The sequence below is a fragment of the Leuciscus leuciscus genome, assembly GCF_965113295.1.
Source record: "Leuciscus leuciscus genome assembly, chromosome: 9".
Classification (NCBI taxonomy): Eukaryota; Metazoa; Chordata; class Actinopteri; order Cypriniformes; family Leuciscidae; genus Leuciscus; species Leuciscus leuciscus.
Window position 1 is genome coordinate 17,674,584 of NC_138733.1, and position 18,516 is coordinate 17,693,099.

The window sequence follows — 18,516 nt, forward strand, 5'->3', positions numbered from 1 at the left end:
ATAGCGGCATCGGACGGCAATTACACTGAATCGTTCTTCTTCAGACCATTGATTGTCACCATTGGAAATAGCCCAACATAGAAGTTGCTTGCCATAGAAAAGCACCTCTTTAGCGTACCGAATTACACGCCGCTATTGTGAACACGCCACTCTGCTGCTGTGCGTGTTCCGGTGAGAAGACGAACAAGAAGCTGAGCTTGTGAGGCGTTGTCAAAAGCTGTTATATATTGGCGCTTTTATATATTGTTCATCCAAAGCATCACTGAAATATTTTAATGTTTTTGTTTATTTAAATTAAAAGTTAAGTTCTTAACTATTATTCTCTCTTACTGTTATATGATTCAATGACATTACATAGTAAAACTATGAGATTTTTTAAAAGTTTAAAAGGGGGACGCGACCAAAAAAGTTTGAGAACCACTGGTTTACACTGCAAGCACTTAATGCTAAAAAATAAATAAATAAAACAAATTATAACAAGCTATCGTTATCGTTCAGTCAGCAACAAATCAGGCAAGCACCATTTTGGTGGAAAAGGCATACCAAACCCACAAGAGCAAGCAAAAGGTTTGTGATTATTAAACTGATTTTAGAGTTATTTACTTATTACGTCCCACTGAAAACTTTGAAGGGTCCACATAATAAATGCACATGAAGCATTTCATCTCAAACTAACAAAGTCAGCTAATGGACTACTCCTGAGAGGATCATCTTTAAAGGCATGACAATGCATGCTTATTAAAAGTCATAAAATGGTTACATCTCATAAGAGCCTTCATCTACTGGGAGGAGCAATATCTGCCTTTATCTTTTTAATTTCAGTCAAAGACTCTGCCATACAGGTCAATCACACATCCGCAATCGAAGCAAATGTAGTGAATTTCAAGCAGGCATTATGTCGTTTAAATTCAAAGCTGCATTGCTTGCAAATCCAACCATGAGCCATTTAGCCAAAAGGCTATTATACGTGCCTTATTGTAAAATGCCCTGACGACATATAAAAACCACACACCATCTACACGCCGCAATCACTGATATCGACATTTCGGAAAGCAGAGCCAGGAGAGTGTGTGTGAGGGGACGTGACTGAGTGAACCGGCGAACTGACCATGAATGCAAACGAGGGAGGGCATGAATGGCCGATGCGGCAGTAGAGAGGAAATAGGAAGCCATGAAATAAACCCTCACAGATGTTCGCACTAGCGCCGCCCGTCACAGCTGCACAGGTGACATTTCTCCGGCTGAAAAAAGATGAGGCAGACACTGAACTCATTCACCCTGGGCCAAAAACACACACATACACAAACAAACACCCTGCATGCAATAATACACCCTTCGCTTGCGCCTCTCGCTCGCTCGCTCGCTTTCCCACCGCAGCTCTGAAATGGAGAAACGGCCACTGTGTGCACTTTCCAAATAAGTCACAGTGATTTCTGCAAGCGAACGGCTGTGGACTTTTAACATGGACGCGGGGTGCAGCAGACAGTTACCCTTGCTGGTGTCATTGTTTGAGGTTTGGAATATGCATGAGTCTCACCTCACAAGCATGTTAAATATACAAATAGCCTGCACTTACAGAGAGCTGACAACACTAATTATACTGTTCCTGTGGATGACACCTCAATGTCTGACAGCAGACAAATACATATCAGGTGCTGCTTCATTTCACAATGAATAATCAACTGAGATACAAATCACTGCAGCAAACATCCCTAATGATAAAAACCTATACCAAAATGTATTTATTTCATACTAAGTATACTACAAATGCATTAACATATTTACTGGCATATCGGTTGAGACTTACTGATACATTATAATTAAACTTTATTTTGAGTAGGCCTACTTCTTTATTGCACAATTCACATTTCTGAATGTATAGCCTAAAATGTGTTTTAATATCTCTATTAGTAAGGACATTATGATCACTGTATATCAGTCTTTAAATGCAAGATATTTAAAGTATACCTAAAGTATACTTTACCATTTTCAAATCAAATATAATTATATCTTTAGTTGGACCTCAGCACTACTTCCGGATAACTATAGTGCATTAAGTACAAAATTAGTTGTTCCAATTTAGCAGACTAAGTATATCAGTTAAGTATACCAAAAGTACAATTGTATTTATATTAAGTAAATAATTTTTAAATGCATTATACTTAGCATAAAATACATGTATTTCAAATACATTTTAGTACATTTATTTTTCACTAGGGAAGTACTCATAGCCATAGTACTCATTCTATGCAATAGTGAAAATAGCTAGCACTACTCTACATGTAACTTTTATTTTTCATTGTACATACACTTGTTTGGTTTACTTCAAACAGTCCTAAAGGAAATGGCTTATTGGTCAGGTATAAAATTCCTTACAAAGTAAAAACATGTTATAGGGATGCAAAGTCTATGGAAAAGTTTAGCAAACAAAACAAATCAAAACATGCCAACAATAATGCAAGTTCAAATGCACCGAATTTACTCAATTCCTCATGTGCAACTTCAATCAGACGACCACATCATTGACTGCACACTTTCATCACTTCCTCTCTGCTGCTGTCCACTGAACACACACTCACTTGGGGATGTAATTCAATAAATACACTATAAAGAGCCAACAAAGTTGCTTATCACCAACATATCAACACGGCAAACCCTAACGATTTCTCACAAACGTGTGAAGAGACAGTGGTTCTTTAATGACACCTTCTGCCACTGCAGCTCATACATGTAAAATTATGTACAGTAAGAATCAGTATGCAGTGCAGCCAAATACAAAAGGCTCCAGTATTGGAATTAATCTGCCATGTCAGCACTTGATTTAAGCCTACAGCGGAGTTGTGATACTATTAATATGCGACCGAGGGCCTTTTGGATATTGACCCCCAGGCAATGATTACTGAGCTGTGAATCATGATAGTTTACATATTGTTTTAATGGATCGTATTAAATTCATCATCTAATAAAATGCAAACACTCATCGTGGAGGAGATAATATATTTCCAGCGATGCTGAACCATGCCCATAAATAATAAATCAGGCAAAATGTGATGTTCAAACAGAATGAGAGAGAGGAACATGACATGACTAAAGCCTTGAGCTACCCCAAATTTGCCTCAATAGTTTGGCACCATGGAAGACATCTCCATTAGTGTAATGGAAATGATGGTGGTGCCTGGTGAAATATTACTCTGTTTATTAGACACAGGGCATGCAGATTTCAAAGCAGGCCGATGGGTTTCTTTTGAACGCTGGTCAGTACCCAAAGGCTCATAATATTGAGTGTAAGCTTCCCTTTATTATTTTAAACACTCTTATGAAATCGAAGCATGGTTTTGTCCTGTGTTCCTAATGAAACGGGAAGTTTTAGAGGGACATACCGATTGATAGATTACAGACATGGATTAAATGGCACAAAACTCTCATTTTGATTTCATGGGGTCTGTGATACTTTGACAAACACAGTAACATACTAACCAAAAACCAAATCATGACCCATTATTGTCCAAGAACAAAATGTCGTCTCTAACAAGGAAGATGGCAATAACATTTTCTAAAGGAAACAAGGGCAACAGACCTAGATCGAAATCACAAGGGATTGCATTGCTCATTTCTCCAGCTTGAGCATAAAGGCTGTATTTGTTGGGTCTACCACACATATTACTCACAGCAGCAGGCAGTCATGAGTGGCAAGAGACAGTCACATCCTCCTCCACTCCTCACAGATCTCATTTACTGCTGATATTAGAAATGAATATGAAATCAAGCCACGATTAGTCCTAATCCACCCCCAAAATCAGACATCCATTGAAAGCGAGGAGGAGGGGAAGAGAGCACACTGAGAGAGATCTATCAATCTATCTATCTATTTATTGATTTATTTACAGACAGATAGATAGATAGATAGATAGATAGATAGATAGATAGATAGATAGATAGATAGATAGATAGATAGATAGATAGAATAACAGTTGATAGACAGACAGACAGACAGACAAACAGACAGACAGACAGACAGACAGATAGATAGATAGATAGATAGATAGATAGATAGATAGATAGATAGATAGATAGATAGATAGATAGATAGATAGATAGATAGATAGATAGATAGATAGATAGATAGATAGATAGATAGATAGATAGATCTCAGTGTGCTCTCTTCCCCTCTTCCTCGCTTTTAATGGATGTCTGATTTTGGGGGTGGAGTAGGACTAATCGTGGCTTGATTTCATATTCATTTCTAATAGACGGATTAGATAGATAGATAGATAGATAGATAGATAGATAGATAGATAGATAGACAGACAGACAGACAGACAGACAGATAGACAGACAGACAGACAGACAGACAGACAGACAGACAGACAGATAGATAGATAGATAGATAGATAGATAGATAGATAGATAGATAGATAGATAGATAGATAGATAGATAGATAGATAGATAGATAGATAGATAGATAGATAGATAGATAGATAGATGTCTCACCGTTGACTGTGAGGTGAACCCAGCTGCCGTTGTGGAAGGTGTCATATTGTTGTTCCAGCATGAGGACCCTGCACTCATACCAGCCCTGGTCTTCTGAGCGCACCTGGTCGATCTGCAGAGACGCTTTGCCATGCAGGCTGGTTCTACCTGAAAGCGCACAGGAACAGAGGAGAGCAGTGTGAGACTGGTGCAACACTTACTTTAGCGTACTTTAGCATGTTCTTCAATCCGCAGCGGCGCGGCGCCAACATCAGAAACAGAGGACAAGGTGTGTGCATTTATTGATAGATTGTTATGATATCTGCATCTGTGCAGTTCTTTGTCATGAATGCAGTTTTGACAACATTTTTTATTTTAATTGTTTTATTAATTATTAAAAAATAAATATTGGTTTTAGTTCTAGTTTAAATAACTACTAAAATAACCCTGACATGTTGTAAATAAGTCCTTTTTCAATTAAAAAATACAAAGCAGCATCAACAAAAAGCCTCATTTATTAAAGCATGAGAAGAATTGCAAGGTAAACTGTTCATAAAACCATTCTTGCATAAACTACTGTATTCAATTCAAAGTTAAATGGTTTTATGAACATTTTACACCGACATTCATTCTTGTGTTGCATGAAAAAGCCTTCTGTAATGTGTCGCACTTTGAAACAACGTGAAGTATGTTGCATCTGAAAAAACCTGACATAATAGACAGCGGCACCAGTTAATGACAATTTAACAAATGCACTGACGTTAACAAACAAGCTAAATGAATTTCAAGGTCTGCTTTTTTAAAAACGATTCTTACTCTGCTGTCAATGCATTCTGCGCACACTGCTGAAACAGGAAATTTATGTTTTAATTAGCTGTCTGTGTAATATTGTTTGGTGGAGATTATTATTTGTTATCTCCATGAAATAAAGCCCAGTACTGCCATTGTGATTACAGTTAATCACTCCAGCATGTAAAAAGAAAAAACGTTGAGCTGAATATAAAAAATAGTAACTCTATGAAAGTTATAAAGCTAGCTATTCACAAAATTATTATAAGCAGCAAGCCAACATGTGGAGCAATGTATAACATTACTAGCAAAGCGATGTTTGCTTGATGTCAGCCCCTCCTACACTATCAAATGAAAAGTGTACTGTACTTAAAATAGAAAAGAACAAAGTATCACAGCTCACATCTGAGTGTTACACTTTCTGTACTAAGAGGCTTAGCAACACTGACAATACAAATAGCCACGGAAAGTGAGAGAAATATAGGCAGTCGAGCATCTCTCTGACTGAACTAAGCCATTCCAGAGCTAGCCAATAGGAAGATACAATCTCTCATTTGCCTATTTGAGGACTTTAGCTGGGATTTAATGTTTTTGAAAGTTCAGGGCACTGTTCACTGGGCCGATATTGCCTGAGTGTCTCAGACTCACATATTTACGTTCCGGCTGGCCTTCATACTTCATACTGCTGTGTACTGAGCAGTAGATATCATAGCCCTGGGATCACAGCTGCACCTGAGAGAGGAGACAGCAGGTTTCCAGAGCAGAAAATCAATACGGCACGGGGCAGAGGAGGCTGCGGTCTTGCCGTAAAAAAAATAAGGCCTTCAAAATCACAGCTATTTTCGTGTAGAGTGATAAAGCACTGATGGGATCGGAAGTTAGGGAGCATCTTCACACTGAATGTAACAGCAAATTTACTTTGCTAGAAGGGCTCCAGTGCATTATCTTTCCCACTATAGGCGTAAATGCAGTGTTCTATGCAAGTCAACTTAAACTTCATGTGCTCTCTACTGATCAGATAACTCTTCGATTATACCAGACTCATCTGACGGTTGTTCAGGCCACATACGTCAACTTTAATCCTCACAAATGGATCTGTGTTCGCATATGGGAATTTGGGAACCCTAATAGAAAATAGAGCACATAACTGCTGCTGCCGCTACATTTAAAGCAATTTTAGCTATTTCAACCATCTCTGGTTTTTATCTATATTTTAGTTTTTTAGCATAGCACATGTAGCCAAATATTAATGCACCCCTTCATTAACACTAAACCAGAAATGTGTTTATTTTCATAAATTTTTTTATACTGAATAAATATCATTTAGCATTATCTTAACAATAATAAAAAGTATTAGCATTACTAAAACATAAACAATAATATAACATGGTTTCCACAAAAATATTAAGCACCCCAACTGTTTTCAACATTGAAAATAATAAGAAATGTTTCTTGAGCAGCAAATTGGCATATTATAATAATTTCTAAAGTATCATGTGACACTGAAGACTGGATTAATAATGACAAAGCCATTAGATGACAAGCCTGCAACCTTTAGCCATAAAAGCGTAACGGCTAATGCTAACGCTGGTGCGCAGGAAAGGAGAGCAGAGGCTGTTTTTTATGAATGGATGTCAATGGAGAGGAGGCTTCACTACACTGAATAAACTAGTAATGTCGTAAAATAAACTAGTAAAAGTAATGTCGCGACAGGCAGGACCTGTAATTACCATAGTATTTAATAGTAATAATGAGTGATATTGTATATTGTCTAAAGTAAAAAAATACAGATGCTTTGATTTGGCTTTCAGGTTTTACCAACATTGAATTGTAATGACTATTATAACTGCATGTGATATGACGCTGATATTATGCACTTTAATGAATAAAGACTAAATGATTAATTTAATTATAAATATTATGCACTGACGTCACTGCCATTACACACGATAGGCTGAGGAGCCTCATGTAATCCAAGTTTGCCGTTACGCTTTCTCCAATTGTAAGAAATACAGACCCTCTCATCTCCCTAATATAAGACAATCTCTTTTAAAGATGCTGGAAAAAAAATCTTAGTAGCAGCGTTGGTTTTAGGCTTGAATGCAGCAAAAACACACAAAAACATCTAAAATGGGAACGACCAGTGCGATCGACTACAAATACATTCAACAAGAAATCAGAGCAATCGTTTTACAGACTGCTGAAAGCTACAGGAAAGAGAAGAAAATGGATTGCTGCATTTCACAGAAACTACTGGAATCCAGGCAGAGAAACGTGGATTTTGGAGTTACTGTTTTGTGTCGGAGATATGATGAATTTTGGGGTAAAATCATACCCTAGGTCATATATTATATTGACAACTCATCAATTAAATGTTTACCATCTTATATTCCATGTAACTGTAAAGTTTTTTTTGTCAGCATTTATTAAAAAACATCCATTATGATGATCCTTGTGTTCTACTTATTGGTAGACAAACCTATTTTTTCCTTACAAAGCAAGTTTAGAGAGAGATTGTTTCCAAGCAGCTTCACAGAAAGTCATAGGGCTCTATTTTAACGATCTGAAACGCAAGTGTCAAGCGCAAAGCGCAAGTAACTTTGTGGGCGGGTCTTGAGCGCTGTTGCTATTTTCCCAGCGGGATAAATGACTCTTGCTCCAGGCGCAAATCTAAAATGGGTTGGTCTGAAGTAGCTTCATTATTCATAGGTGTGGTTTGGGCGTAACGTGAAATAAACCAATCAGAGCGTCATCTCACATTCCCTTTAAGAGCAGACATGCTTTTTCCATAGCGGATTGCTATTGTAACGGCGGATTTGCCAGGCGCGCGCCAGGAGCGGTTCACAGCCAAGGAGAGCAATGCTCTCGTCACGGCCGTAAAAGGGAGAAGTTACATTGAAATGGAGAAACACACCCACATTAACTTCGGTTAAACAGGCGTATGATAATTTGGGTAAAAGTGTAAGCTAGATGTATGCTTTTATAATAAATTGTCTATCTATCTATCTATCTATCTATCTGTCACGTGATAATCAGGAAACATAAACGAGGACTCAATTGCAGGAAAACAAAGGGTAAGATTTTAATTAACCAACCAAACAAAATACAAAGTGTAAACAAAACTCCCACGAGGGGGAAAAACCAGAACAAATACTAACAAGGCAAAAACACTAGGAACAAGAAACAGGAACTTAGACAAACGAACCAGCACCGGACTGAAAACACAAAGGAGGCTATAAAGGAAACACACACGAGGGTAACGAGACAACAGGTGAGGAATGTTAATTACTAAACAAATAACGAGAAGGGAGGAGCTAACAATTAGACAGAAAGCACATGGCACAGGAATAATCAGGAGCCATGTGCTCACATGAAACTAAACTAACAAAACACGAGACAGACAGGAAATGTCATAGCTCTGTCACCACACAGAACTAGTAACAAAAGCAGAAGTGACAGAACCATGACAGATACTATCTATCTATCTATCTATATCTATCTATCTATCTATCTATCTATCTATCTATCTATCTATCTATCTATCTATCTATCTATCTATCGTAATAATGTATGATTTACAAAAATGAAAACTGCTGCTTCTGTGTAGATGAGAGAATAAAAGTGCGCGTTGTGCACACGCTACATTGATTATGGCCAAGCATGCGCCCTTAAAATAGCATATGAATAACATGTGCAACGCGCCACTGACTTTAAACTATTTTTTCCTGGTTAGTGGCGCAATTGTTTTCTAAACCATCAAAATAGCATGAAGGAACGTTTGCGCCGGAACATGCCTCCTTTTTTGCGATGAACCGCCCAGGGAGCGCAAGTTCATTCCCTAGTTTAGCGACGTGCTTCTGTGGAGGGAAAAGCGTGCTTTGCACGGGTGCAAAATAGGAATGATACATGCGTCGGTGTACAAAGTCAATTGCGCTGGGTGCAAGATAGGGCCCAGGATGTTATTTCTATAATGCCTAACAAGTTTTAGGTCTGGGCGATATGACAATATATAAAACAAATTTCAAACAAGTTTTAGATCTACCTATATTGTATTTATAGTGTTGACTAGCAGATAAAGCGTTCACAGGCTTTGCTTTATGTTTTTCTCCGTCGTCGAAATCAGATACATAAAACCCGACACATGTTAATGTCCATGAACCACTGGGTCTTTGGTGAGTTGTGAGGAACACTGTCGAGTCCAGTTGCCTTTAATTTAAGGAGATAATTGTTTGTTTTACTCCCATATAAGCAAATTCCCCTGCCAGTCATGTTGCAGGATGTTTTGTTAGGCTGAGGGGGCGTTCTGGCGGGAAAGTGATGTCAATGCATACCCTCTATAAGAGATACATATACGAGCTCACCTCAGGAGATCCCATTTTATAAATTGCACTCTATGCTCAGAGCGCACAGGGGTGTTCATTAAGCAAACTTGTTAGGCGCTTAATTACCAAAATCTTCCTGCAGGCCTCTTGCCAGCAATGAGTGCACTGCGTTTTAGGGGCCCGTAAACAGGCCCGTCCTGAATGGATTCAATCTGCCTCTAGCTAAGAATCACTTTAGGAGAGCCTGTGTAAATCACATCTAAACTGCTGCAATGATTGCTGCATAGATTGTCCATCTGCAAGACAATGAGGACTCTAATACGGTAAATTGGTTGAGGAATCAGACCCGGAGCTCTGTCAGTAGCCAGCAGGGAGAGAGTTTGGGAATTTCTGCAGCAGAAAATTGCATTGTGAGTTACAGTAATAGCCTTTTGGAGTTCAGTGGTAATTGTGTGCGGGTCCAGCCAAACTGTGAGACTAAAGCCTTGTGGCGTAGAGGAACAATACGAAATGAGCTGCCATGGCGACTCTATAGTACCCACAGGAGACAATGATATACAGTGGAACTGAACATTAGATCTCATATCTAATTTAAAATGGAATGAGGCCACAACCAAATAGTGGAAGGATAGTTAATTCACTTCCCCCTTCCTCTCCCTTACAAAAATCAATTATTTATTTTATGGGTGGGAAGGATTTATGAGAAATTGTAATATAAAGATTTGAATTACAAGTTAGTTCTTTCTGGGCATCCTTTTGAGCGTTGACTTCTCATTCAAAGAGAGGGATATAGAGAGGGTTTAAAACAGGGTTGCCCAATCCTGGAGATTTACCTTCCTGCAAAGTTCAGCTCCAACCCTGATCAAACACACTTCAACCAGCTAGGCTGAACGTCACATGAACAAACAGGAAAACAGGACTTGTTTCATCCGCTTGTCAGAAAAAGTGTTAATGGCTGTACGAACTGGTGATATTTGTATCCATTTGTAATGGTGTCCGAAACTAGTGCGCTCATTCAATCCCACAATGCACCGCAATTACGAGTGTACAACCTATGAACCTACAATCCAATTGGTTCAAATTGGATAGGATAATCATTAACTGACAGTTTGGGGAGACCCGATTTCGCGGGAGGACCTGATTTGTCATGACAACGGCAGTTTAGAACTCAATGAGCAATCCAGTCATTATACAGATCAGTGAATAATTAACACATTAAATCTATATATTTTAAAGATGCAGTAAGTACTTATTGACAGCCAGCGGTTGAAATGGGCACTGCAGTCTAAATTTAAAATACTGGAGAGGGTTGTTTCCCCCGCCCCCTCCTCCACAGACTCGACACTCACGTGGGTTGCCAGATTGAGGACACGCAACATGAACGAGTGCAAGTAACAATGGAAGGTGATAAGCCTTCAAAGTTGATCAGTTCATTTAACCACATTTTAATATGCCTCTGGTCCAAAGGTGAGTGAGTGTCATTTAGCCTACCCAGTTGGTATTTTTTAGTCTGATAAATGAATGGCTTCTGAAATGTTTTTTTGTTTTTCAGAAAATTTTCAGAATTTTTTTTTAACGATTTGCGTTAAGGGGGCTGTTAATCTTCGTGGATGACCGTGCATTGGCGGTAGCCTATTGTATTAGTTATTATCTCGTAGTAGCCTATAGGCTACATTTGAATGCATCTTCTCTGTATAATAAGCCTAGCTCAGTCTGTTGTTAATGAAATCGAAAGAAATTAATGTTGTATGAAATCGTCCAATAGGTCTATTGCCACTTATGACCGGATTTGATTGAAACTGCCGGGCAGTGTTGTTGATCTGTATTATTGAAAACTTAAAACAATTAAACAGAATTGTGAAATATTCGGCCTCATGTTACACGAGCCCCTGACCACTTTTACAGTCTATAGGCCATAGGTCTATAGAGAGATGCGCTGGCGTGTAATGGAGATTCCAAAGCGCTCTTCTTTGGTCAGAACCAAGGAGAGCGATCGCGGATAGGTCCGTCCTATGCACCGAAACGTTTTACAATGCAACAAAATATTTAAAGAGCATCAAGCTATTAAAATCTCTATTATGTAAGCACAGATAATATTCCAGTACATTAGTCAGTCATTTTTATTAGGTAAAACAGTGATTTGATAATGTTTTTAATTTAAGGCCCACCCACAATTGGTCTGGCCCATCCAAAACTGGGATTCTGGCGACGTGCCTGATCTATACTTTACTGGAGTAATTATTTTTCAGCCGACTTTTTACATCAACTCCTTACATTTGCACGCAATTATCTGTACTTTCTACTCCTTACATTTTAAAAATAGCCTCGTTACTCCTATTTCATTTCGGCTTGTTTTCATTCCGGCTTGTCATCGTTAAAAAAATTAAATAAAAAAACCTATCCAGATAAATCGTGCCATTCGGATAGAGTGAATTTGATTGTGATTGGATGAGAAGTATAAACATACCATTCCGACACCCTGTTGGTTTGTACGTGATCCATCACAACTGCACATGACACAAATCACGTCACACTCCAGCAAGGATACATACAGTATAGACATCTATGATGTGCATGATTTTGTTGAATTTTTGACTTTTTTTTTTTTTGAGAATTTGCTCATTTACAATAGGCTACATCTCTATTAGCCTAAGAACTTTGCTGTTTGTTAATACAGACATTTATGAATTATCTTTAAGATGATTATGATGGGTAATGTTTGTAAATGAGATGTGTATCAGATATTTCAACAATCTAAATGATTTCGTAAAGTTTTTCTCTTTTGCAGAACGCTTTTCATGGAGATGAGTGCTAATATGTAATAAATATGCAGATCATATATAATAATATAATTCAGGAATCAATTACCTATCAATATTTATTTATTCAAAAAACTTAGTTGACCACAACCTCAAAAGCCTGTACCCAAGCCGCGGTTCAGCTGCGCACGACAAACGCTGCCAGTGTGAAAGCAAAACGGGAGTGTGCTGCTACCTCAATAATACCTCAATTGTATGGAACGTATGCTTAATTTGTGCAAATTTCTATGTCACTGTCCATCTTTATCATGTGGGTTTAGGGGGCGTGTAGATCTAGGCTATGTACGGAGTGGGGTTTTTTTTTAAGCGAGTGGGTTTTTTTTTTTTCTATATGCATTTATAGTGTGTATATAAACAAATATATTTTATAATGACATAATTATACATACATGTACATTTATATGTTTTGAATACAATTATGATTACTGTAGTAGGCTAATATATGTAGCACGGCATTCAGTTACTTTTGAAAGGACAAAAATAAGGTGTCAGTGTATTTCATTAGACTTTAACTTTGCCAGCTATAAAAAAATCTAGCATTTCCTCAAGTTTTACCACTGATTTTTAGTGACAGTCGATATGCATGGGCCACTGGAGATGATAGTTCCCCCCCTCCCCTCTCCCCTCTCCCCTCTCCCCTCTCCTCTCCCCTCTCCCCTGCCGTGCCATACCACACCCACTCTCCTTCCTTCTTCTCACAGCCATCCACGCCCATTTAAGTTGCATTTTTCAAAAAGATTGTGAGCTAGACTTGAGCTGAAAGAGGGGGGTTTCATGATTTTCAATGGGCATATATGCGGCTGAAACAGGTAGCTTAGTGCATCCCAAATTTTTCAACATTAACATTTTAATATAACATTATAGTCATTATGGCCTTTAGATTTTTTTTTTTTTTTTTTTTGAGGAGGTGGGGTAGTGCACTATAGGCCCCTGTGGCACCGCCTAAGCTTTTGTCCCTAATTTCTTTCCTTACATTACTTTTATTTTTTTTACTATAAGTAGTTTTGAAACCAGTACTTTTACACTTTTACTTGAGTAAAAAGCTTGAGTTGATACTTCAACTTCCACAGAAGTCTTTTTAAACCCTAGTATCTATACTTCTACCTGAGTAATGAATGTGAATACTTTTGACACCTCTGCTCTGGTCATAGAGCTTTTTTTGTCTCATGCAGCTCTGTGCCCAGTGTCATGGAGAATGTGTGCTTTGAGAAGTGCTGACAATAGGTGATTTTTCACCCAGAAGGCCAGCATCAGATCTGCTGTAATTAAGGTTCTGTAATGCACCTTGAAAGTGAATGAGTGCCATGCTAGCAGGCAGCCATTACTAAAGCTTTTCGTAATCCATGTCAAGTGCTGCTCACACTTTCTTTTTCTCTGGGTCGGACAAAAGGCTCGTTTTCATGTTAAGTAGTAAACATAGAAAAACTGTGCTTTCACTCAGCCTCACACAAAATCAGCACATTAGATCAGATTCAACTATTTTGGCTTCACTTATGGTGTGACTGGAACTTTTAATGGTTTGTTTTCAGCTAACACCTAGCCTGGTTAAAACCAGACCATTCTCAGTAGAAAATGAGTTATGGTCTGGCAAAGCTTCATTAATAACTCATTTCCAAAGGGGCGTCACCAACGGACTTCGCTCAAACGCCTCTGGGCGCAATTGGATAGACTTAAAACCAATCAGAGCGATCGTCATCGTGTAAAGCCATATGCTGCGTCCCAATTCGCCTAAGTTACACTACGCCATAAAAGTATGTACTCTTTTTGTGAAGGAAAGGTATTTACTTTTGAATGTATAGAAAAAAAGTAGGCAAGCTTTGGGACATACTACTTCGTCATCTTTATCGGACGGATCTGTCACGTGCATCCTGTCACTTAAACTGCCCTGTCAATCATCTTGTCACAGTTAAAATCCTCTATTAAATCTAATTTAATTTCCTACCGTTTCGGAGAGAAATGTAGTAGCACGTTCATCTGCCAGTGGGTCTTTCATGGAGACTGTCCTCATGTGTTTGCAATTTGAATATAATAATGCATTTAAAAGTTGGTGCGCTTCACCAACGGACGTCGCTCAAATGCCTCTGGGCGCAATTGGATAGACCTAAAACCAATCAGAGCCATCGTCATCGTGTAAAGCCCGCCTCAACGTTTCTGATTGGTGCCTCGATTTGGACGGATTAGAAATCGGCTTGAATGGGCTCTTTGCCAGACTACTTGCAGAGCAAATCTAAATTTGCCGGAAGTTTGTCTGGGTTTTCCCAGGCTAGCTAACACCTTCTTTTAAAGCCATCACGAGCAGGTATATTTAATCAAACCAAACGTAAATCTAGTATGAGTCGCAATTCACATACTATCCCTTCTGCAAAGGCCACCTTGAATTTTCATCCTGGTTCAGGCTGGTTTATACTGGTTCATGGTGGTTTTGATGCTGGTGCACCTTAAATGTACTTTTAAATTGAAATTACTGGCTGCATAGGAGGTCCAAAAGTCTGAAACCACATGGAAAATCTATTTCAACCTGAAAATAACCTGAAATTGATCTTAATTCTTCAATCTTTTCATTCAAATCGTGATGCTGATAATATAATTTGTACTGGATTTTTTTTTTACCTTTAGTAATTGTAGTACTTAAACATTTTTTATTTCAGTTAGATGCCATGGCACCATTTCTAATTGTAATTTTTAAAGGTTAATAATATTTACATTTTATTTTATTTTATTTCAGCCTTATCGAAAACTATTTTTTAAGTTACCAATAACAACACTTAGTATCATTTACTATTGGAAGCACAGTATGTACTTTCTACACTCAGATGACAGAATTAATTGTGTACATAGTAATTAACCAGGATTAAACACTGGACTTTACAAAAATGCTGGTGCTTACCGGCGTATTCAGGGTCCACATGAGGAGGATAGAAACGGAAGTTGATGAAGAAGGGAATAGGCACACCGAATTTGAACCACTCCACCACATAGGGAGTCTGCTGGCCGTTTAGGGGGTGGCTCACGTCACATCCCAAAACAACGCTCTCTCCTGCACGGGCCGTCACAAACTGGGGCTCCTCTCTCACTCCGTAGGCACCTGGACACAAAAAACACACACATTCATTCAGCACAGTAAGTATATTTGTCCCTAATAACTATACCCAAAGTGAGGTGTCAAACAGCTCATTGTCCTATAAAGCAAAAAAAAAAAAAAAAATTGTGAAGACTTGGATAGTTTCCCAAATGCTGGTGAAAGTTCTCAGGTAATTATTAGTTAAAAGGAACGGCCAAGCACATAATGAGATGACAAGAGGCTTATCCACGTACCTCATTGATCTCAGCTAATTCACACTTGGATGGGTTTTACAATAGAGGGGCCAGAGTTTTAGCAATCAATGCACAAGCACGTCACATGCCCATGGGTGACCTATCGGAACGGTAAAGGTCATTGTACCTGCCTCAGCAGAAAATATATCGGGGGAATGGATTTTCTTCAGCTAGCTCCACCACAGCCATTGAGCACTCTCTCCTCTATCAGAGTTAGCATGGCTTCAGCGCCTCAATGAAGGAGAAAATCACCTCCGGGATCAAAGGACCTGCTGACGGTGCATTCTCCACCATGGAGACACTGTATGGAAAACTAAGTGATTCAGTAACAGTAAAATTTAAGAAAAAGTAGGTTACAAAAACACAGCTCTCTGACTTTCAGAACATGCTTTAACTACATACAGAATAACCAGTCTGCAACCAATTTTGCCCTCACACTTCTCGCCTTCATTTAAAGTTTAACCTGACTTAGCCTAATTAATGTCTTGCAGTTCAGTGAGTAAGTAAAGAACTGATCGCACTTACACTACCATTCAAGATTTTTGGAGTCAATAAGATTTTATTTAAAGATAATAATACTTTTATTCAGCAAGGATGCATTACATTGATCTCAAGTGACCGTAAAGACGTGTACAACATCACAAAAGATTTCTATTTCAAATAAATGCTTTTGAATTTTATATGTATAAATGTATTACGGTTTCCACATAGATATTAAATAGCACAACTTTTTTCAACACTGATTTTAAGAAGAAATGTTTCTTTAGCAGCAAATCAGTATATTTCTGAAGGATCATGTGACACTGAAGACTCGAGAAATGATGCAGAAAATTCATGAATAAATTTTTTTATATTTCACAAAGCAGCTGTTTTTACTGTAATTTGATCAAACAGCCTTGTTGAGCATAAGAGACATCTTTCAAACACACCCCAAACTTTTGAACAGTAGCGTAGATCTGAAGACATAGAAATAACTCTTCATTTCACCCTTAAAAATGTGTGGTTAACAAAACCAACTGTTATCCCCTACAATAAACCACGCCTCCAGCATGATGCATTGTTGACTGTATCGAACTGAGCAAAACATTAAAACAAATCAAACCAATAGCTCATGACTATGATTTGTGAGTCGTTCATTCATGAATCAGACTACACTTGTGCGTACATTAGTTATTGCATACCATACAAACAGCAAGGGCAAATAAAGATGTGCTGCCCAATTACTTTGTACTATTTCAAATTGTCCAGTCTTCTGTAAAAGCATAGATTCAGTATTCAATCAAAAATAGCAGCGCAGGAAATAATTTTTTTGTTGTTCGGTCTACATCTGCCAAAAAAAATACAGATGTTCCAAAACTGTATATGCAACTAAATGTTTTTAAATTACTAATTTCCAGTATTTAAAAAATCTTGATTTTCAACCAAACTCATATGCAGCAGTGATTTTATTTACCAGTTAAATCAGCTTTATCCAGTGGAAGAGTTAATCCACTTTGTATGGTTTAGCTCACACAGCTTTCGGACTGAAACAGTGCAGATTTAATCAAATTACTCCTAAAGTAGAGCTGGACCCTCCAGTCACGGACCTGGGCCCTGGAATCCGCTCTATTGTGAGTGCCGAAGACTGCAAATCACCACAAAGAGAGCAGCTTAGCTTTAATGAGAGACCAACAGGGTGCATACATACCCATAAACTCGCTACAATCTGCACATGACCAGCCCAGAGCAGGTTCACAAAGAGCATTTCAGCAAGCCATAAATTTGGGTCAGGGAGTCCCATGTTTAGCCTTGTTAGAATGGCCTAATTGTCATCTTGTAACACTTCTGCCCAGTCAGACTCTATACTGTAATATATATGTTGCAAGATCAAGCCCAGCTAGCAAAAAGTCATCTATTAGACGTTGAATAGACGTAAATCTTCAACGTCTAATTACGACTTTTCAACGTTGAAAACAGGTCGATCTTCAACGTCTTGATGGAATATGTAAAACTCTTTACATTTATTTGAGGTAATAATGAACATGGTTTGGTAGTTTGTTTTTCTCCGTTATTTTAGCATGTATTACAGACTTATCCTGTCTTAGATTATCAGTTGAAAACATGTGGTATCTTAGATGATCAGTTAAAAACATGTTGTCAAACAGTCCGGCGCCCAAGGCGGTCTGACTTATTTTCAACCATATTTCAACGTTGAAAGACGGTAATTGTTTACTGGGAGAGTAGTATATTGCACATTCGAATCTCACATAATTAACACTGGATCCTTTGAATCAGAATTAGACAACTGTTCTACTTTTATTTTTAGTGTTCTAAATATTTATCACTGCGGGGCACCAGTCTAACATTTGTATTCTACAGATAATTTGATAGCACCAGTTGGGGAGATGAAAAATGTAAGGACAGAAACCAATAACAATGGTAATATGTTGTATTTAACAAATAATTCACATCCGCGTCGCGAGTAAACGCACCTGCATAATTGGCCTGCGCTACGCAGTTTACGCTGTTTTGTTGTGTATTTGGACTGGAGCCAACATTTGTCGTTTCATGTTTCGAATATTAGGCTACGCAACTGAAATGGCTGCGTTAATCAAAGAGAGTTCTGGTGCATTCACGCCATGTCGGGAATACCGTAATTACGAGATTCTGACTTGTAAAAAGCGTTTACGTCCTTGTAGAACTCGTAATTAATTCTGAGGTAATTTTCCGAGAACAACTACATTTTCCGGGAGCTCCGACTTGTACCACGTGATCGCTGTACCACCACTGCGGATTCATTTTGATGTTGATACATGTACTA

The 18,516-nt window shown here is 38.3% G+C and overlaps 1 protein-coding gene across 8 annotated transcripts in view; it reads right to left on the bottom strand.

Moving 5' to 3' along the window:
• The window catches only part of igsf9ba (immunoglobulin superfamily, member 9Ba), a 66,205-nt gene that overhangs the window by 36,636 nt on the left and 11,053 nt on the right, over positions 1-18,516 (bottom strand). For all 8 annotated transcript variants that reach the window (XR_014208622.1, XM_082179587.1, XM_082179585.1 and 5 more), the window contains exons 2-3: positions 15,289-15,486; positions 4,493-4,639 (exon numbers count right to left, since the gene is read on the bottom strand). Coding sequence is in view for 7 of the 8 variants with exons in the window: in XM_082179587.1 (XP_082035713.1) it covers positions 4,493-4,639; positions 15,289-15,486 (345 nt within the window). In the remaining variant the exon portion in view is untranslated. The remainder of the gene's footprint in view (positions 1-4,492; positions 4,640-15,288; positions 15,487-18,516) is intronic.